Source organism: Falco rusticolus, chromosome 10 (genome assembly GCF_015220075.1).
Source record: "Falco rusticolus isolate bFalRus1 chromosome 10, bFalRus1.pri, whole genome shotgun sequence".
Classification (NCBI taxonomy): Eukaryota; Metazoa; Chordata; class Aves; order Falconiformes; family Falconidae; genus Falco; species Falco rusticolus.
Window position 1 is genome coordinate 19,527,356 of NC_051196.1, and position 18,142 is coordinate 19,545,497.

At 49.5% G+C, this 18,142-nt stretch overlaps 1 protein-coding gene across 2 annotated transcripts in view; it reads right to left on the bottom strand.

Annotated features, from left to right (window-relative positions):
* The window catches only part of EPS8L2 (EPS8 like 2), a 66,856-nt gene that overhangs the window by 41,761 nt on the left and 6,953 nt on the right, over window positions 1–18,142 (bottom strand). Inside the window, exons 2-4 of one of the 2 annotated variants that reach the window (XM_037402454.1) lie at window positions 16,374–16,587; window positions 2,737–2,801; window positions 1,472–1,527 (exon numbers count right to left, since the gene is read on the bottom strand). In XM_037402454.1, the coding sequence (XP_037258351.1) occupies window positions 1,472–1,527; window positions 2,737–2,780 (100 nt within the window). In that variant the 5' untranslated portion in view covers window positions 2,781–2,801; window positions 16,374–16,587. The remainder of the gene's footprint in view (window positions 1–1,471; window positions 1,528–2,736; window positions 2,802–16,373; window positions 16,588–18,142) is intronic. The other variant, XM_037402453.1, reaches the window with a different exon arrangement.

Genomic DNA, 18,142 nt, shown 5'->3' on the forward strand with positions numbered 1-18,142 from the left:
GTCAGCCTTGAGCTCACAGTTCGGCCCCCTGAAACCCTGGCCATCCACAGCCCTGGGCTGCCTCCACCCATGGGTGCTAACCTGCGCATGTGCTGTATTTCAACGCAGTTGTCAGCTCTCGGTTTCGTTTTTACACAGTGCTCTATTTACCTTGTAACTATAATCTTTCTGCCCCTGACTGGATCTGCAGGAGCTTTCAGTGCATGGAAAAGAAGTGATGCTGTTAGCGGTAGGAGGAGCCTGTCTGAACTAGCAGTCCTGTGTGCAAAATGGTGCAGCACCTAAACATTTCCATGCCTCACCCTCTTGCTGCTTTCTAGGCTTATCTGGTGTGCTTTCATCTCGGGACAGGTGACTGACACAGTTCAAACCCCTACTTGGCACCTGCCCATCATGCAGCACCCAGGCCACAGACAGCACCAGTCAGTAACACCAAATTTCTGTTCTACCATTATTCCCATATTGCACTTCTTTGCAGCTAGTTGAAGTTAGCAATGACTTTGTTTAACACTTCATCCACTGAGTACAGCCCCCTCCTTCCCAGGCAAGGTAAGTCACTTGTGGGACACTGCTCCGGGTCACTCCACCCTGATAAACCTCCAGCCCAAACCCTTCAGCAACCAAAGCTGCTTCCCAGGGACAAATAAACCACCTTCACCTCGTAGATGTAAAGGGAAGTTTTCTGATCGAATATAAGCTCTCCAGTGAGGGGTGCATGCAGCCTGTTCGTATTCGATTTAAGCATCAACCAGGCAAATCGACAGCTCTCAGGTGGGAAAGTATGCAGGCTCGGGCTCCCCAAAAGCCCCCAGTGGTCCCCCAGACAAACCCCCATCTCATCCAGGGAGTGACTGTGGGAGGTGACTTCTCACACATGACTTTCTGCTTGTTCTGCCTGCCCCACAGGGCAAGTCTTCACCCAGGATGTGTTAAGAGAGCTGCTAGGATCGGGAATAACTGTTACTGATACCTAAATGTTCCCTGTGGCTCTTCATCCAGTGACTCACTGGTTCCACTGGAGCTGGGGTGGTTTATAAACAAGCTGTGTCAGGCTGTGCACAAGTATTCCCTCTACTAGCAAAGAGCCAAAGGGCACTGGAGTTTTCATGGTTCACTGTGTAGTTACAAGAGGATAATCATTAACCTGCTGAGGACAGTCTTTCTTTTGTTAGGCCCTTTATCAGGTTATCTTGCTAACATAACTGGAGAGGATCTGGGTGACAGGTGGGGGTGAGGGAAAGCAATGTTCTGCAGAGCTTGTCTCGCAAAATCACAGCTGTCCCCAGCATGGGAGTCGGTGGCACGGAGGTGAGGTGCATTTTTGCTGCCACATCAAGGCCAGCCTGTTGCATTTGGAGGTCTGGATCCACGCTGCTTTGAGTTCCAGCCTAAAACCCCAACAGCCACATTCAGATCTCCAGAGGTGCTTTTGCTATAGCAAACTTTAGATGGGTTTGTGGGCATGACTTACCGTACAGGTCCTTTGCACTCAGCTTGGAGGCTCCATCTGCTCTGCCCATGCTGCCACTGTAAAAGAAAGAAGGCACAAATAAACAATCGGCTCTCAGATCTTTTTAACATCTGCTTTTGCACTGCAGCTTGTGCAGTAATCAGCACAGCAGCTCTGCAGCTGTCCTGAGAGGGACCAGCGGTGCCCTCCTCATCACATCCACCAGACATGGTACAACTCCATAGTACCAGGCAAAGCATTTGCTTGTATGACCGCACCAGCGGCTCTCTCTGCAACCCTAGCTGTTATCCACACCACTGGCGCGTGTCACTAAACCCAGCAGCTGGAAACAGGAGACAGAGGAGCCCATCTAGGCCTGTCCCCACTACAGTTACCTTCCCACCCCGTGTCCCCTGGAAGGACATCGCTTCCGGAGGGGCTGCTTTAAGGACAGTGGCTCCTAGTGTGTGATAAGGGGGGTCATCACAGGGAGCCGTACAGGTAAATGGAGGCCCCTCCACATTGTACCCAAGTCCACCTGAACCCGAGGCAGTGTAAGTGCCAAGATTAAGCTGTCTTATTAATGGACCTCTTTGAGATGTGCTCCTTGAAGGCAGGTGCTCAGATATAGAATGTGTCCCATGTAAAAATGTGGAAGGACATAATTGTGTATGAACACTTGAGTTTTGGGGTGTCGGGTCTCTAAGCATGGGTTGCATCCCCTGTAGGGCTCCTACCACAGATGCCTGGGTTGTGCCTAGGAGTGTGCAGCCAGGAGATAACGGGGTTTTCTCCAGCTCAGGCCTGGCAGAGGAGGATCAAAGCCAGACCTCAGGGTTTCAGGCACTGTGGTCGGGCTGTCCTGCACGGTGCAGTGAGCCAGTGGGTGGCCAGTGGCTACTTTCTGCTTTGTCACCATGTCTCCCTGAGGGCAGGCAGTGCTTCATGGTGCTCATTCACTTACACCCTGCTCCCCAGAGACCAGGAGCGTGCAGGAAGGAGGGAGAGAGCTGGTGGCTCTGGCTCCATCAGAAAGCTGCTGCAGCCCTTAAGCTGCAGGTGGAGGTCCTCCTGGTGTCCCCCTCCTCTTTCCACCTAATGCAGCTTTACCAAGGTGAAGCAGTGATGCTGGCTGTAACCACAGCTTGTGAGGTGCCCAGGAAGGGTGACTCAAACACCAGAGACTTAGGGGGCAAGTGGGACTGCTAAAGAGCATCCCCCTGGCTGGTAGGAAGGAGTGGTGGTGCCAGCTGTGAGATGGAGAAGCCTGCCACAGAGATCCTTACTTTGATGAGCCAGGGTTGCTGCTGAGGGATCCCTTGAGACTCATGTCGCTTCGCAGGACAGGCAACTGCAGCAAAAGCAGAAAAGATAGGATTAGTCATTAGAAAACACACTATTGTGTGATTTACCCATGTACGTGCTGCCCTTCCTGCCTCTGATTTAGGGTCTCCAAGCAGTGTGGGCACATGAGAGCAGTCAGGTGAGCACAACAGGGTTTCCTTGCTGCTCCTCCTCACCTCTCACAGCTCTGACCTGGGCTGAAGATGACACGTACAGGGATGCCTTTCCGAAACCTATTTCCACCTCTCTCCTCTTGCCTGTCCCTTCCAGGCACATGCCAGCTTTGTGGTATTTCAGCATGTCTTTTTCTAGCAAAGCAGCCCTGCCTACCATTGCTGTGGCCTTTGCCTTTATGGTCTGTCAGAGGCCACTAACAAACATATGGATCTCTGTGGCCATGTGCTTATGACTGTCAAGTGTCCTGAGTCTTTTTGCAGGCCTACAGTACCATTATCTTTTGTTATGTGGCAATTTCAAGCTCTATACCAGCTGGTAAAGTATCTTTACCAGGGTATTACCCGCACAGGGAAAAATGAGATAATTGTGATTACTGCTTCACTGGCAACATAAGGATTGAGAAACATTTACTGCCTTGGCTGAGTGCTTGGTGAGAGGCAGGCAGACTTTGTGCACAGATATTTATTTTTTCCCCCCTCCTCTTTCAGATGAAAATTATAAATAATGTGAAAGAAGATGTGAGGGAGATCCAGTCACTGGTCTAAGAGCAGAACTACAAGGAGGAAAAAAGAAGGGAAAACAAGGTATAATAGAACCTCAAGGGATGCTTTGTATTGGCATCCAAAGTATTAACATCTGCTCCAGTGCATGACTTGAAAGAAAGCCAAAACAAAGTCTTCATGTTTTTTTATTCACTTTTTAAAAGTTCAGCAGGCCACCTGCCTGGGGGCTCGGCACTCAGCACCTTTTTTGTGCTTTGCCTGGGTTAGCACATGCTCACCTCATTATAAAGTTGTCAGAAATCAAAGATAGGGCTTTAAAATACTCATTGTTGGCCAGAAGGAAGAAATTCATTAGTGTCTTCAGTGGGATTTCCTGTGAGGGGACCTTTGAACGTGCTTGGCATGTGCTGTGGGGCCACTGTGACAGCCATCCCTGGCAGGCCGTGGAACTACCTTGCAAAGGTTTTTTTTATCTGAGTTTAGGCTAAAGTGTGTGTAATCTCCAGGGAACACTTCAGTGTCATCCCTGGCACCTGGGATTTCCCCTCTGGAGGCTGACTGTCTCTGCTGCAGGGCTTGTTGTATCGTCAGCAGAGCTGCTGACGTTTTTATTCCTTGTGTTTGAAACACTCATTTGTGGTATTTTGCTCAATGTGTTTCAGCCTGAGGTGAGGACAGATGCAGAGTTTTCTCACAGATCTTAACAAAACTGCGTGTCTGTCAGAGGGCTTGCAGAGGTCCAGCTCTCCAGGTGAAGCAGACGGCTTGTGTGCACACTGCACAGTTGCATGCTGCTGCAGCATTGTGCAGCCACACACCCACACGTGTACACACAGGCTGTATGGAGGACCCCAGCATGTTTTGGGCTCAGCCTTATGGCTGTCAGCCTGCTTTGTGTCACAGTAACACTCCTCAGCAGTGAGATGCTGTTAGAAATTACAGTGAAGTGCATTTTGTAGCTAGTATATTAAATTCTCCTTTTCGTCTCTGGCAGTTGATGCTAAAGTCTGTGCACATGCATCCACACACGCACAGATACAAATTCATATACACATTAGAATAGAAACTTGGTGTTCTGCCAACCCCCTGAGTGTAATAAAACCCATCCCTGTGCCCAAGCTTGGGTACCTGTGAATTTTTCCTCTGTTAATAGCTGTCTGCTGGTTTCCTTTTACAGTCCTCAAACTGTTCCTATCTCCCAGATCTCCGTGTGCATTAGCATAAGATACCTAGAAGAGGGAATGCGTTCTAATAAACCCAGCTCTGGTCTGTTTACTTTATAGCAGCCAATCACTTTAGTCCCACGGCTGGTGATTGTAGTTGGGAATGTTTCTGCATATTAATGTAATATTTCTGGCTGCCTTTCACTTGCTGCCCCAGGGCTGTGTCCTTAATGGACTGAAATCCAGGTTACTCCAGCAGGTAAGTGCCACACGGTTTGGCCTGTGGAGTTCAAAGCTTGCGCCCAGGCCCCAGCCATGAAACGACAGGAGGAACTAGGGGTGCAGCCAAGGTCACCCTGGTTTTTGTTTCTCCTTCATGAGCTCTGTCCAAAAGACAAACTCTGCCCAAAAGACTGGCCCTGCTTTTAGAGGAACCCATCTGGTCAAGCCCTCTGTGGCTGCCAGAGGAGCAGACCCCATGGCAGTGGCAGGGGTTGCTGCTCAGCTTTGAGGGTGAAGCGGGTCCAGCCATAAAATGAGCCGATTCTTTATCTCATGGTAGTTAATAAGTAAGTACTGACGGGATAAGCTGGGCTTATCCCTAGAGGAAGGCAGGATAAGTTACCAGGTACCTTGGCTGGTGGAAACACCACTGGACCCCACAGGTGTCAGAATGACTTGCCCACACGCTGCTTGAAGTGTGCGGTGGGAACACCCACCACCCACAAAACAGCAGAAAGGTTTTGTGCCACTTGCAGTTTCATTTATACCCTGATGCTCCAGAGTCTTCTGCCTGGCCAAGCAGAAGCTGTAATGCATTAGCGCTGCTGACATTTCAGCAAGGGGCTGATTATAAATTGCTCCTTCTGACATGTCCAATTGAGTGACCCTTGGTCTGTCTCGGCATTTGTAATGCAGCAAACCCCAGTGTCCTCCCTCCCTTTCCCAGTGCCGTTGGAAGGTTGCCCTCCCTTCCAGGGTGCTTGTATCTGAAAGAGGACATGCAACTGGAAGTGATGTGTGTGCGCCTGCCAAGTCAGCTGGTCCTTATCCTGCTGGGCTCCCTTCTTTTTATTTATTCATGCTATTTTTGTTAGTTAACCTTTGCCTGGCTCTCCCTGCTGCATTAAGGGCCATGTCTGTGTTTAGACTTGTGTTAATCGAAATGAGGGTGTGGTGTGATGCTGGCCAAGTTAAACCAGGACAGAGCCTCATGCCAGAGCTCTTAATTCACTTTAAATTGCCTGATATTAATTGACTCCTAGCTGGTAAATGGGGGGACAGATGGATGGACAACATTTCTGAGGGGTTGGAGACTTTATGATGATACTTTATAATTTTGCTAAATTGAAAGACAACTAGAATCGAGTAAGGTGAAGAAAGGGCTGAGAGTACTTCACCTCTAAATGCAGGCAGAGCCAAAGACGTGATGTGAAAGATGAGATGAGGCTGCAACCGAGTGGCTGGCTTTCCCCAAGTTTCCCCCTCCCCATGGGGGCATCCCTAAGAGCTTCCACCACCCTGTAACCGCTGACAGACACACTGTCTTCTCCTTGCTGTCATTTCAGCTGTGGCTTAGGTGTCCCTGATCAGAGGGTTCCTGATCTCCCTCTTATCCCCCTTGCAGGGTGTGGCTGCTTTCTCCTCCTTACACAGGAGGGGAAGTGAGAGGCAGATTTAGCCTGCGATGTGTGTCTGTGCAGGGGTTGCCTTTGGCTCACCCTTATCAAATCCAATTTTGAGACCATCACCTGCTCTGTTGATGGTGCAGGGCAGCGTTTCTCCATGGGTCACCAAGCAAGCTGGCTAAGCCATGAGCATAGTGTTTAATGGGACAGGGGCTCTAGCAGCTACGCCGGGCTCAAATAGTGGCTGTGGGGGCAGATGGCAGTACTACATTTGGGCTGGGGGGACTTACAGGAGAAGCTTAATTGCCTGTCTAAAGCCTGGCTCCATGACCTATCCCAGGCCAGAAGATCTCATGTGCCTTAGGGAGGCCAGCGGACAGTGCTGTTGAGGTGGGTGATGTCTTATTGTACTTTAAAACAAAGGAAATCTTACTCCCTGACTTTCCGGACAATCTTATCCTTGGAGGTCAAATATCCTTCTGAAGACACACAGTCATGATAGGAGCCTGGCATTGTTGTCTGTGCTACATTTCGGTACTTTTATATCAAATGGAAGCGGGCCATGCATTGTTTTGACTTTCTTTGAAGAGCGAGCTGCAATGTTGCAAGGGTGGAGAAGTGCAGTGGGAGGGGGAAAGAATAACAGTGCTCTCTTCTCTTTGGGCCGGTCACTGCTATTGCTTTACATTATTTTTATTAGGTACACTTTGTCCTTGTTTGCTGTGGGTCATACATTTTTGGTTTTGTAGCACATGGAAAGGGATTGTGAAAAATTCTGGATTTTGGGTGAAGATTGGACAACCTGAAATTATGGAATACTAGTGTCTTTTTTAGGGCTATTGTTATTATTGTCACTTTGAATAACAATAGCAGTATGTGAGTGTTTTTCATCATGGGTCTAAGAGTACCCTTAAGACTGTGATCAAGTAGAGCATGCTGGGGAAGGTTTGTTGGTGCCAGAGGCCATTATGATATATGATTGTAGCAGTGGGGAAATGCTGATCAAAACACAACAGCTTTTGCTGGAACAACAGTAGAAAGATATGGCAAAAACCTCAAAACCTTAAAAACTGCCCAGTCACCTAGGAGTATGGGTTTTTTTGCATGCTCTAACTCATTTCCAGCAGACCTTGTCTTTGTTTCTGGTGTGCCCTGTGTGACAGGACTTTTGAAATGCCCATGAGCTAGTATTTGAAACGTTTTCCTACCTGGAGCCATGGTACCCATACTGATGGCTTAACTGCTGTGTCACAAAAAGGGGTCACATAAGGTTTGATATCTGTAGGCTAAAGTGTTCCTTGACCAGGCTGGATCACCTGGAATGATGCCAATGTCCCTTATGCCCCATCAAGTCAGCCCAAAGGTGGTGGTAGGGAATGGCTTGTGGAGTGGCTGGAAGAAAACGGGCATATTATGAGCAATCCAGACTGAATAACTTGGTTGTAATAACAGGCTGCAGCCCTAACAAGCTGCAGGTGTTGTGAAGGACATGTGCAAGGCCAGGGGAGATAAGGAGGCTCTGTATTCACAGAGAGATAAGAGAATTGGACAGAAAGATGAGAAAAAACAGGATGCCCGCACAAGGGGGGAGCAGCGTGTGGGTACCACACTGGGACCAATCATAAGGGAGGTGGAAGCGTGTGAATGAGTAGTTTTAACCTATCACTTTTTACATAACAAAGCCTACGTAGCGTGTGTATCTTTTGCTGAGAGTATAAATTGCTGTAAGTCTTTTAATAAAGTGGCACTAACTTGATCACATTGGTCGTATAAGTTGTGTCTGAGCCTTCTGCGTCAACAGTGGCTCTGTTCTGGAGCACGTGTGAAGTGCTTAAGGACGTGGTGAGGGAAGTCTTTGCACTAAGTAGTTTATGGGACTTGGGCACTGGTGAAATAAATGCAATGGAAACACTGCCTGGGGGTCCTGCCTGGGATAGGAGGGGGCAGGTATTATGAGGGTGCTGCTGTCTCTGTGTGTAGCCTGTGCTAACTGGATGGGTCAGGCAGAAATGCTAAATTAGCAAAAGGCTCGGCGAGTAACATAAAGCATTGGTTAGAAACATTAGCTGGCGACCACATGATGTTATCTAAACTTCCCAGGACAACAAAGCGCCGTCTGTTAGGGTTGCTGAGTGTTTTCATAAGGGAATGTCACGCTAGTGAAAGCTGTTTGACAGACTGTCCTGCAAAGCTAAGTCTGCTTGTACCCACACGAGCAAAGGGAGCACAGGCACCGCAATAGAAGTGCCCTGCGCTGTTTGTGCTCCAGGCAGTGTCCCCAGCCCCTGAGAGCATCCCGCTGACTCCCGTCATCTGTCCTGCCCACTGCCATCGTATTGAAGGACCTGGCAGATAGGAAGACTACAATCCCATATCAGTCCACTAACAGAACGCCCTTCAGATGTTGGTGAGGCACTGGGATCTGGGTGCTCAGTGCTCCTCAGGTGGCACCAAGAGAGCTAAATTCACACAATCTAAAGATCCCTAAAAGTGCTTGGAGATGGACCCTGGAAACCTGTGGCAGACCTGAGAACTTAACCTGGGTGTCTTGTGTCCTGGCCCAGCCTCCGGATGATGAAACCACCCTTCTCCTGATTTGGTTGCTTTTCTGAACCTGCCAGTAAGGATGCCTGTCAGGGCTCACCAAAAGAAATTCAGACCTGCTCAGTAGGATGTCTACCAAGAACATGTACTCATAAAGAAAACCATCTTTGGGTTAGTCAGAAAGCATCAGGGGAAACCCAAATCCAGAGCAAAGAAGCTGCCAGCCAAACAAATGAACAGGTTGTTGTTGTTGCTGCTCCTTAATAAAAGCAAGGAAGCAAGGATCTTGTCCCATCTGAATTTCCAAACCCTGTCTTTGCAAATCAGGCCTTGCAAATCATGGTGGTTCAGTGGGACCAAGTCAGAACTTCATGACTCTTTTATCGATTTAACCTGTCGCTGGGGATTCCTGGAGAGGGGAACCGGTATTTCTCTGGTGACCCTCGGAGTCCCCATTCTTGTCTGTGTTGTTTGAAATGTTTTTACAGTGCCCCAAGTTTTGGGAAGTGGTGAGTCCTGCTCTTCTTTCCTTCCTCCCTCCCACCCATGGCAGCTTTTCAAGTTATCTTTGTGGTGATGGAGGCACTCGAGATCACAGGTCACTTTGGGAAGATGCTAGCCCCTGTGGAAGAGGTGAGCATGAATGCATGTGTAGTTTTAGGGTGTGCATAGCACGTACCATGTTACAGCAGTTAGTCACAGGCAGCGGGTACAACGTGCTGGGTGTCTGGAAGAAACACTCCCTGTTCTGTACATGCGATTTTTCACATTGTGGGGATTCTCCAGGGGACAAGCACCTGGATAAATGTAACCCAACCCAACAGGTCAGCGCAGGTCTGAGCAGAGAAGAACCAAGTGTTCTTTAGCCTCCATGGGGGAAGCAGTAGCAGCTTTTCTAGACTGAGGCACCTTAGATCTACAGCCACCCCTCTCCCAGGTCTGATGGACCCCGATTACCACTTTTTGTTTGAGTCTCCGCTCCTTATGCGTGGTGCCCTTCCATGCTGTGCCCAGATATTGCAGAGCATCAGGATAAGATTCATACCCGTTGCTGAGGTTCACACCCAAGTAGCCTGTGCCTTGTTCACTTGCCTCCTCAGAAGCAACAATTTGTGCTTAAAAAGTATTTCCTGAGAAAATGTTTAGGTGGACTTCCCAGTGCTGAGAGGGGAACGCCCACAGGCTTGTCCAGCAGCTGGCCTTGGCATGAGCAGTCCCTGGGCGACCACACAGCCCTGCTAGATTGCACTAGAGGTTGGGAGGCAATGCCCAGAAACAAACTGATACCACGGAGCAGAAGTGCCCATCCTTACAAATTCCTGATGGGAGATTCACAAACCGCCTAGAGAGACTGTGGGAAGTTACCCCCCCATGTCCTGCTAAGCACACACATACAGCTTGTGCATGGCTCTTTCCAGTCCGTAGGTGATACGCAAACAGACCTTAATTTTGGTCCAGGTGAGGAGTCCAGGCAGCACTAGAGGCTCTCAGCACGGGAGAGGAAGGCTCTGCAGGCTCGTTGAACCAAACTAGAAGTTTCTGTATTCCTGCCAGAAGGTAAAACCTTCTTTCAAGAAATACAAAAGCAAGTCTAGACAGTGCCTTGCTTTATAAATACCCAGGGAAAATGCACAAATGGCCAGTCTCCAAGATCTTGGATCTTGGGAAAAAACTGGAAACTCACTCCACTACCCTTCTCTGAAAGACTTGTTTGCAGAGTCCCTGTGCTGAGTCACAGCTCCTGAATTTACACTTTTCCTCTCTGTTGGAGGAATCCCGCAGAAGCTGGGTGGAGGAAAAACACGGAGCAGGTTTGAGCTTGCTGTGTGTCTGCTGAGCCTGTTTCCTGCCGGGGTACCAAGCTGAGCATTACCTATGCTTGGGCCGCAGTTCAGCAAGCTTGAGAACCAGGCCCAGAAATAATGAGCCAAATATTAATAGATGCTTTTGGAAGGATGGAAGGAGGCAGATAAGTGTACTTTGTATAAAAGCTCATTAAATGGTTTAAACTAAAAGACCCTAGTTCAAAACTACCCCAGTGGGAGAAAGTGTAATGTGAGTCACTGCACTCCCCAGAAAGAAAAAAATATGACGTGTTCCCTAGGCTTCCCAGGAAAAGAAGAGTGTTGTGGGGTATTTTTGTAGTTTTTTCCTCTGTCCTGTTTTTATTTGTGCCCACTTCTTCTCTGAGCAAAGCCTGTTCCCTTGCCCTGTGCCCAGCAGCACCCAGCAGATGGGAGCTGTGGGAGGCTGGTGCTGGCTGTGGAGCTGCCTGGGAAGGCTGGAGGGCTTCAGCCATCATGCGGTGGTGCTGGCAGGACCTGTGGGCGTAGCGCGCCTGGTACCCAGAAAGTTTGCTGAAGAGATGTGCTGGTTGTTGTCATGCTGAAGGTATCTCTGTCTTGCATCTTTATCCAACACTCCTCAACACCCGCCCCCCCCCCCCAAAAAAAAAAAAAAAAAAAGATCCCCTTTTCCTAGCCTGGTGCTAGACTCCAGGCACTGGATCACTGCTGGCGAGGGGGGTGTAGCTGTGATTTTTAGAAGGGGGGAAGGGTTTGGCGCTGTGACTGTGTCGATGAATGGGATCCTTTCTGTTTTCTCTGTGTAGCAATCAGGACTCGGACATCAGGCCAGTAAAAATAGGGAGTGACTCTCCACGTGTGTGTCATTCTAGAGCAGGACGGATAATGGCCCAAGGCACTACCCTGTTCTGCTCCAGCCCAGCCTGAAGGAGGGTGTTGAATCGCCTCCAAAGCACCAAATCCTGTGCGCAACTGGCAGTGTGCTCGTGTCTCCTGACTGCAAGTGCCGACCCCCAGAGCTGTTCCTCACGTGCACCTCGCTGTATAGTGAGAATATCTCTTATTTCTCTTACAGCTTTTCCAGGCTCAAAGGCATTTGTGAAACAGCTGGGAGACTTGGCAAAAGGCTGGCACCAGAGGGGCAACGTGGGCTGGTGGCCAGGGGTGGAGAAGGTGTGAGGGTTCCTGCTGTGTCCCTGCTGCTTCACATAGTGATGTTAAGGCTGAGGACACAGCAAAGTGGTATTCTTCATGGTGGGACTTCAAGGGAAAAAAGCGGATTTGCTCAGGGCTGTCACATCCATACTTGAAAGGTGGTGGTGTGTTTATGCAAAGCACCTGCAGCAAAACTGCTTCTTCCAGAAGCTTTAAAACTATCTGGTCCAGTGTCAGCTGCCACGTCCACACTGACAACACACTGATAATACCGGGGTGCTCCTTGCTAGCTCCTGGTGGGTGTCAGTCATTTATTGCCAGCTGTGGATGTATAGGTAGGTGAGCTAATCACTCAAGTGCCTTAATTGTTCATTAAATGATTGCTTTAATGTGTAAGTACGCTGTGACCCCACCTTGTATTAATACTGTGCAATGCTTACAAGCTAGCCTTAGCAGTCCTGGTTTGTTACTGCTTTTACAGGAGACCTGTAAAGCCTAACAGATAATTTTGGGAAGCCAATTCGTTTTCCACATTACTTCCCAGCAAAAGCCTTTAGCCCCAGGAGGCCCTGTGTTACTTAAACCTGGACATCACTTGCCTGGCTAGTGCCAGCCCAAACAGGGCTGAAATGCTTCAAGGAAAGGTGACAGGGTGGTGTGGCTGCTCCCTCACCGACCCTCAGGAAGGGTGGAAGGACTTTGGTTTGTAAATGAACTCCTCCATGCCGACTGGTTCATGAGCAAGACAGGGGTGTTGATATCAGCGGGACGTTTCCACCACCACCTCCTAAAGGAAGGGCATTTTTGGTCACTCCCTGAAACGCTGATTCACTTGCCTGGCAGAAATTCAGGCATGTCGCCTGACGGTCAGTGTGCCAAGAGCTTTTTCTCCGTTGGAGAAAAGCTTGTTATTAGGCTGAGAGCCACTTTGGGGGCCATGTTTAGCTTCAGTTTGTCTCCAGCATGGTCACCTTGAAGTCTCTGGGGTTGCAGCAAGATGTAGAACATGAATGGTAAATCCTGAACCAAGAAATACTTATTTCCCTGCGCAGGAAGGTCACACCATCCTATCTTTCCCCAAAGAAAGGGAGACAGCTGCAGCCTATCCCCCTCTGTCTATACCAGTGAGTACAGGCATATGGAGAGTGTATTAGGCATATGTATATATAGCAATACAGAGTATATTCACTCTGCTTCCTACTCCTAAATGTCCGCCTACAGCAGCTGGGGCTTAGGGAAGCTAATGCATCAATAATTTTCATTTCCTGCTGTAAAATTCACCCTGGGGTTTTTGCTGGGAGCGTGGGGCAGAAGATTTGAGGGAGGAGATTCATCTCTTGAAAATCACATTTGATGTTTAAGGCTTTTCCAGCTTTCTTAGGCTAATTACGACAATGCCATCTCTTCCCACCCCATTTTGTGCTTCCTACTCATATCCTGTCTGTGTATTTTTGGCTACTTGCTAACAATTCATTTGAGCTAAAACTTGGCACGTGGGAGCTCGGCTCTGAGTGTCACTGCAGGAGAACAAGCGGACATCAGTTTCACCAGCTCAATGACCTGGTGGCAACTGGGCTTTCAGAGACGTGGCAGGGTTCGGATCAGTTTTTGGTGTGGCAGGGGATGGGAGGTGTATTCAGCCCCTTGGAACGCACCTGGGGCTCTGACCTGTTATCTTTCCTTTGATGCAGGCAACAGACACATCTCCCAAACGCTGCGAGCACAGAGGGTGAGCGGGGTCTTGTTCAGGGGCTGCTGCTGGTTCCCTCAATCCTCCCATCCTGGGCTGCCCTGAGATGCCGGCTCACATGCTGGGATCCGCAGCAGGAGCACAGGCAGCCAGAACAGGGCCCAGCCCATGTAACAGAAATAAATGCCCAAGCTGGCAGACTGCAGCTCGCTGCTGGTATATCACTGAGCTCCTGTCTCAGGGTGCTAGCAGCTGGCATCAACAAGGATTCATCAACCACCTGGCGCAGGGGAGCGGGCTGTGCTGCTGAGAGTGGGAATAAGGAAAAAATGGCCATGTGGCAGCATTTGGGCAGTTTTTAGTAGCAGTCTAATCTAGCTTTTTTTTTTCTTTCTTTCTGTTGGTATTTTCATATGTATGTCATGGTAGATTCTATATGGAAAATTGTGATTTATCAGTTTCCAGTCATCTCTGAAAGGCAGAAATGCGAGTTCATCAAAATGTGCTTCTGCTGTCAGTGATTTATTTGTTTTACCTGCAAAATGCTGAGGTTTTTGGGTTCCCACAGAGTCCCCATAGGAACCGTAATGTTCATTGCTGATGCAAAACATGTACTGTTGCAAAACATTTAACCAAACGTTCATGCCCAACTGAGGATAGCCCTGCTTTGGTACTGGATTCAGAAGACAAGATGCACAGTCACAGAAAATGGAGAAAAGAACCAGGTGTTATTCCCAAAAACCCTATGCAGGAGCCCTGCTCTTTTCTTAGGATACAAACTGCACCTCAGAGGTGACATTCCAGCTCACCGGTCTGACAGATGTCTCCTGCATCTCCTTCACTGTGTCTTTTAGACTCTGCAGGGCTCTGCTCCCATCAAGGAAAGGGCACTAGAAAAATTTACCACCTTGCAAAGAGGAACACATGAATGACTACAAGGGGAGGAGCTACCACGGCTGCAGGAGAGGTGCAGTGCAGGAGCCGGAGCTGGAAAGAGCCACAGACTGTCTGCCAGGGGAAGAGCTGCAGTCAGTGCCTGGCATTCCCGTGGGGGATGGACACAAGTGCAGCTGATCCAACTGGGCTCCCTCATTGCCTGCTCGCTCTAACCTCTTTTTAAGCAACTCATCTCTCTGTCGTGTGTGTGGGTCTTGACTGAGCTGTAGTGTTTGGAGCCTTCCGCCAGCAAATCTGCTTGTGTTCCTTGTATTAACCCTTGGGCACGCCACTAGATACAGCAGCGTTACTCTGCTAGATCCTGCTTTTAAACTCCTGCTTGATTTTTACTCCCAAACCTGGGGCTAAAGATGAGCAAATGGTCCTGACTCTGCCTTAGCAACTTGCACCATACCGTGATGAATTACAGTCTTGGTTCCAGGAGCAGCTTCAGCACTTCCCAGCCTCCCGCTGTCCCTGGCCACCACCTCATTGATCATCCTCAGCAACTGCATGCCAGAGCACTCCAACCTAGAGCAGGAACCAATGGGGCTTGAACCTCGCTCCCCCCACATGTGCATTTTTTTTAACTCGCTGGTTTATTTTCCAGCCTGATCAGCTCCAGAATCTGACCTGCAGCCCAGCCCTACAAGCCCTTGTGCCGGCACATGAAGGAGCACCATGGGGGTGCAAGCAGCTGGGAACCCCTGCATGCCTGCAGGTGAACCCTGGGCTTTTACAGGGTCATCATCTCTCACCTGGGTTGATTTCCCATGTTTGGGCTTTCAGTAAAGCTACTAAGCTCTGTGGATGAGGCTGGCAGGAGGGTTTTTTTGCGGCATGAGCAGCCAGTTACACAGTAACCAGAATGGTCCCGTGAGAGAGCATTCCAAAAACAAACAAACAAACAAAAAGTTCCCTTTGTTTCATTTAGAATAGAAGGATGTGTGAGGCTGGCTTTATCAAAAGAATTTAAATGGCAGTTTCTAATCTAACAGTGCAGAAATGTTTTAACAATCTTGCCACAAAAAAATTAATCTCCTGCAAGGGCAAGGAGGAAAAAGCATAATTGGTTCCTGCAGCAGAGGCCTGGGATGAGAGCCTGTGGGGGCTGGGCTGGGAGAAACCAGGAGTGATTGCAAGGCTGGGAAGGGGAGAGAGGAGTTTCCTGCAATATCTTGAGGAAAGGTTTCACTAGTTGCTTCTGCATGCCCCAGGGATTTCCAGTCCCAAAAAACTAAAGCTGTGCACAGACATGGAGGTGATGTTTTCTGCTGTGGGAACATCAGCCCTATGGAGCAGGTTGCCCAGAGAAGTTGTGCCGTCTCTGTTCTTAGAGATTTTTCAAGAACAGGCTGAGTAAAACCCTGTGTAACCTGTACTGATTTCAGAGCTGACCATGCTTCGGGTTGGATGAGAGAGCTTCTGAGGTCCCTTCTGGCCTGAAACACCCTGTGATCTTCAAAAAGGAGAGGAGGGAGAAGAAAGCCCTTTTATGCCAGGTGGACAAGCTGTGTTTGCAAGGGTTGGGGCTATTGGAGAGTGGCATGCGGTTACGCCAACACAGGCCACGTGGATTCTCCTGCAGCCAAAGGAGGCAGCAGGGGTGGTGTTTACCACAACCTGTGTAGCTCTCCTCACTGTGCTTGAGCGGTCTTTAGGGTACCTTGATCCTTACATGAGCTACAGGTTTATGGGTCACCTCTGGAGCAAGGAAAGGTTTGCAGAAGCAGGGTTTTGCCTAAACACGCACATTGTAGAACCTGGGGTATTCTGGGAAGGACATTTTGAAGGAAGGGGCAGGTGGCCCTGGAGCACAGGGCTTTGAGAGGAACAAGGAAGCCTCTGGCTGAACAGAGAAACCAAAGTAATTTATCCTTCGTGTCAGCAAATACCAGCTTTCCTGACAGCAGAGGTGCAGCCCTGTTAGCCAGCCCCCCTGTGCAGTTCTTCTTCAACTGTAGACGAATATACGTACTTGTCATTTTTAGCCCTTCCATTGATTTCTCTTCATGGCCTGGCTGTGGCGGGTCACAGCCCTCCTGCCCACAGCAGTCTACAAGAGGCTATTGCCAACCTTTCATGGAGATGCTCTTCCAGCCTGTGCAGCCATGGTGCATCTTGGCTGGTGGTGCTCACTTGGGCTGGAACAAGGTGCTGTTCCTGGTTCTCCTCAGTCCTTCCCTGTGGGACTGAATATCAGCAAGAGATTAGTGTGGGCCTACTGCTGAGCTGGGTGTCATGAGCTTTTCAAGTCCTCCTTTAGCTTGAGTTGTTGGGGGACAGGATTCTGAGACAAGAGGACCTGTGTGCCAGGCACCCACGCGGCACTGGAGCGGAGCACGGCCCCTGCAAGCAGCATCTTGGCAGCCACATGCACTTGTCTTGGCAAGGACTGATCATGTTGGAACCAGCGTCACACACTGTGCTCTAGGGAAAATACCAGGGACTGCCGAGGGTGGTGACAGCCCAGCGCTCTCCCACAGCCTTCTCCACTGCTTTAGAGCCTTCTAACCTTTGACCATTTGCTCGTAAGGTCTTGGCAGGCAGGGACCAGAAAGCAGGAGTGTCTCAGGGCTTGTGCCAGCTGTGGAGCAGATGTTCTGGGGACCTGTCTGGTCTAGTTTGCATGTGACTACAGCAGGCGGGCTTTGACCGCTCAGCTTGTTTCTTTCAGCCACCCTCGGTCCTCACTTCCGAGGCTGTGATTAAACTCGCACGACATTTCCTACAATTGAGCAGTTGCTAGGGCTGGAGCGTCTCTCCTCCCTTCCAGCCTCCCTTTTGGCTCAGAGGAGCTAGACAGCTGCCTGGACATGGGGCGATCCATCACCTCTCCCATCACCCGTGCTCGGTTCCTGCTTGGGTGGCAGGCTGGGAGTGCATGCATGGCTGTAGCACATGTGGATGCCCAGAGGAGAGGACAAGAACAGGACAGGTACACGGGGAGCCTCTCTGCAAAGTTTCCCAGCCTCCAGCAGTGGGATTTAAGAACTCTCGGTACCCTTTTTCATCCCTGAATTTGTCCAACTGCTTTTGGCCAATCCGCATAAACTTTTGACATCCTGAATGGCCTGTGGCAAGATGCTCTGCAGCTCGGCTCTGCATGGTGCGCTCAGCTGTCTCCTTTTGTTTGTGCCGCACTTGCCAGCTGCCAGTTTCATGGGATGCCCCCTAGCCCTGTTATCAGTAAACAACTGTTCCCTTATTCTGTGTCTCCATGCCACGGGCAGTGTTGCAGGTGTCGAGGCAAACAGCACCTCAGCTGTCTCTCTTCCAAGTTGAAGAGTATTGGAAGTTTCGTAACAAGTCACATATCCGTGGAGCCCTTCCTTCTTTATTTTTAAGCTCGGAGCAGACGCAGCAGTGCAGAGGAGCGGTGCGTAAAGGGCGCTTCCATGTCAGGAGGATTGCTCAGACTGCTGATGGCCTGACCACACCTAGGGTGTTACCTGCTCATACTGGCAAAGGCCAGCAATAAGCAGCTCTCGTACATTTACTCTCAATTTATCCTGTTGAACCTGCTCCTGTCTAGTTTAGTGCAGCAGCTGCTCTGACTGAGCTGCAGCTTTTCTGGCAATTTTTTTTTTTTCAGCTGGTGAAATTTTGTCAATTTTTTTTTTTTCTCCAAGGAGTAGCAACTCACAGCAATGAACCTGACAGTCCTATGGATCTACAGTTAACCCTGAGAGCCTTTCATATCACATTTACTCTCCTGCCCTGACTCTTCTGTTGCAAAAATCAAGG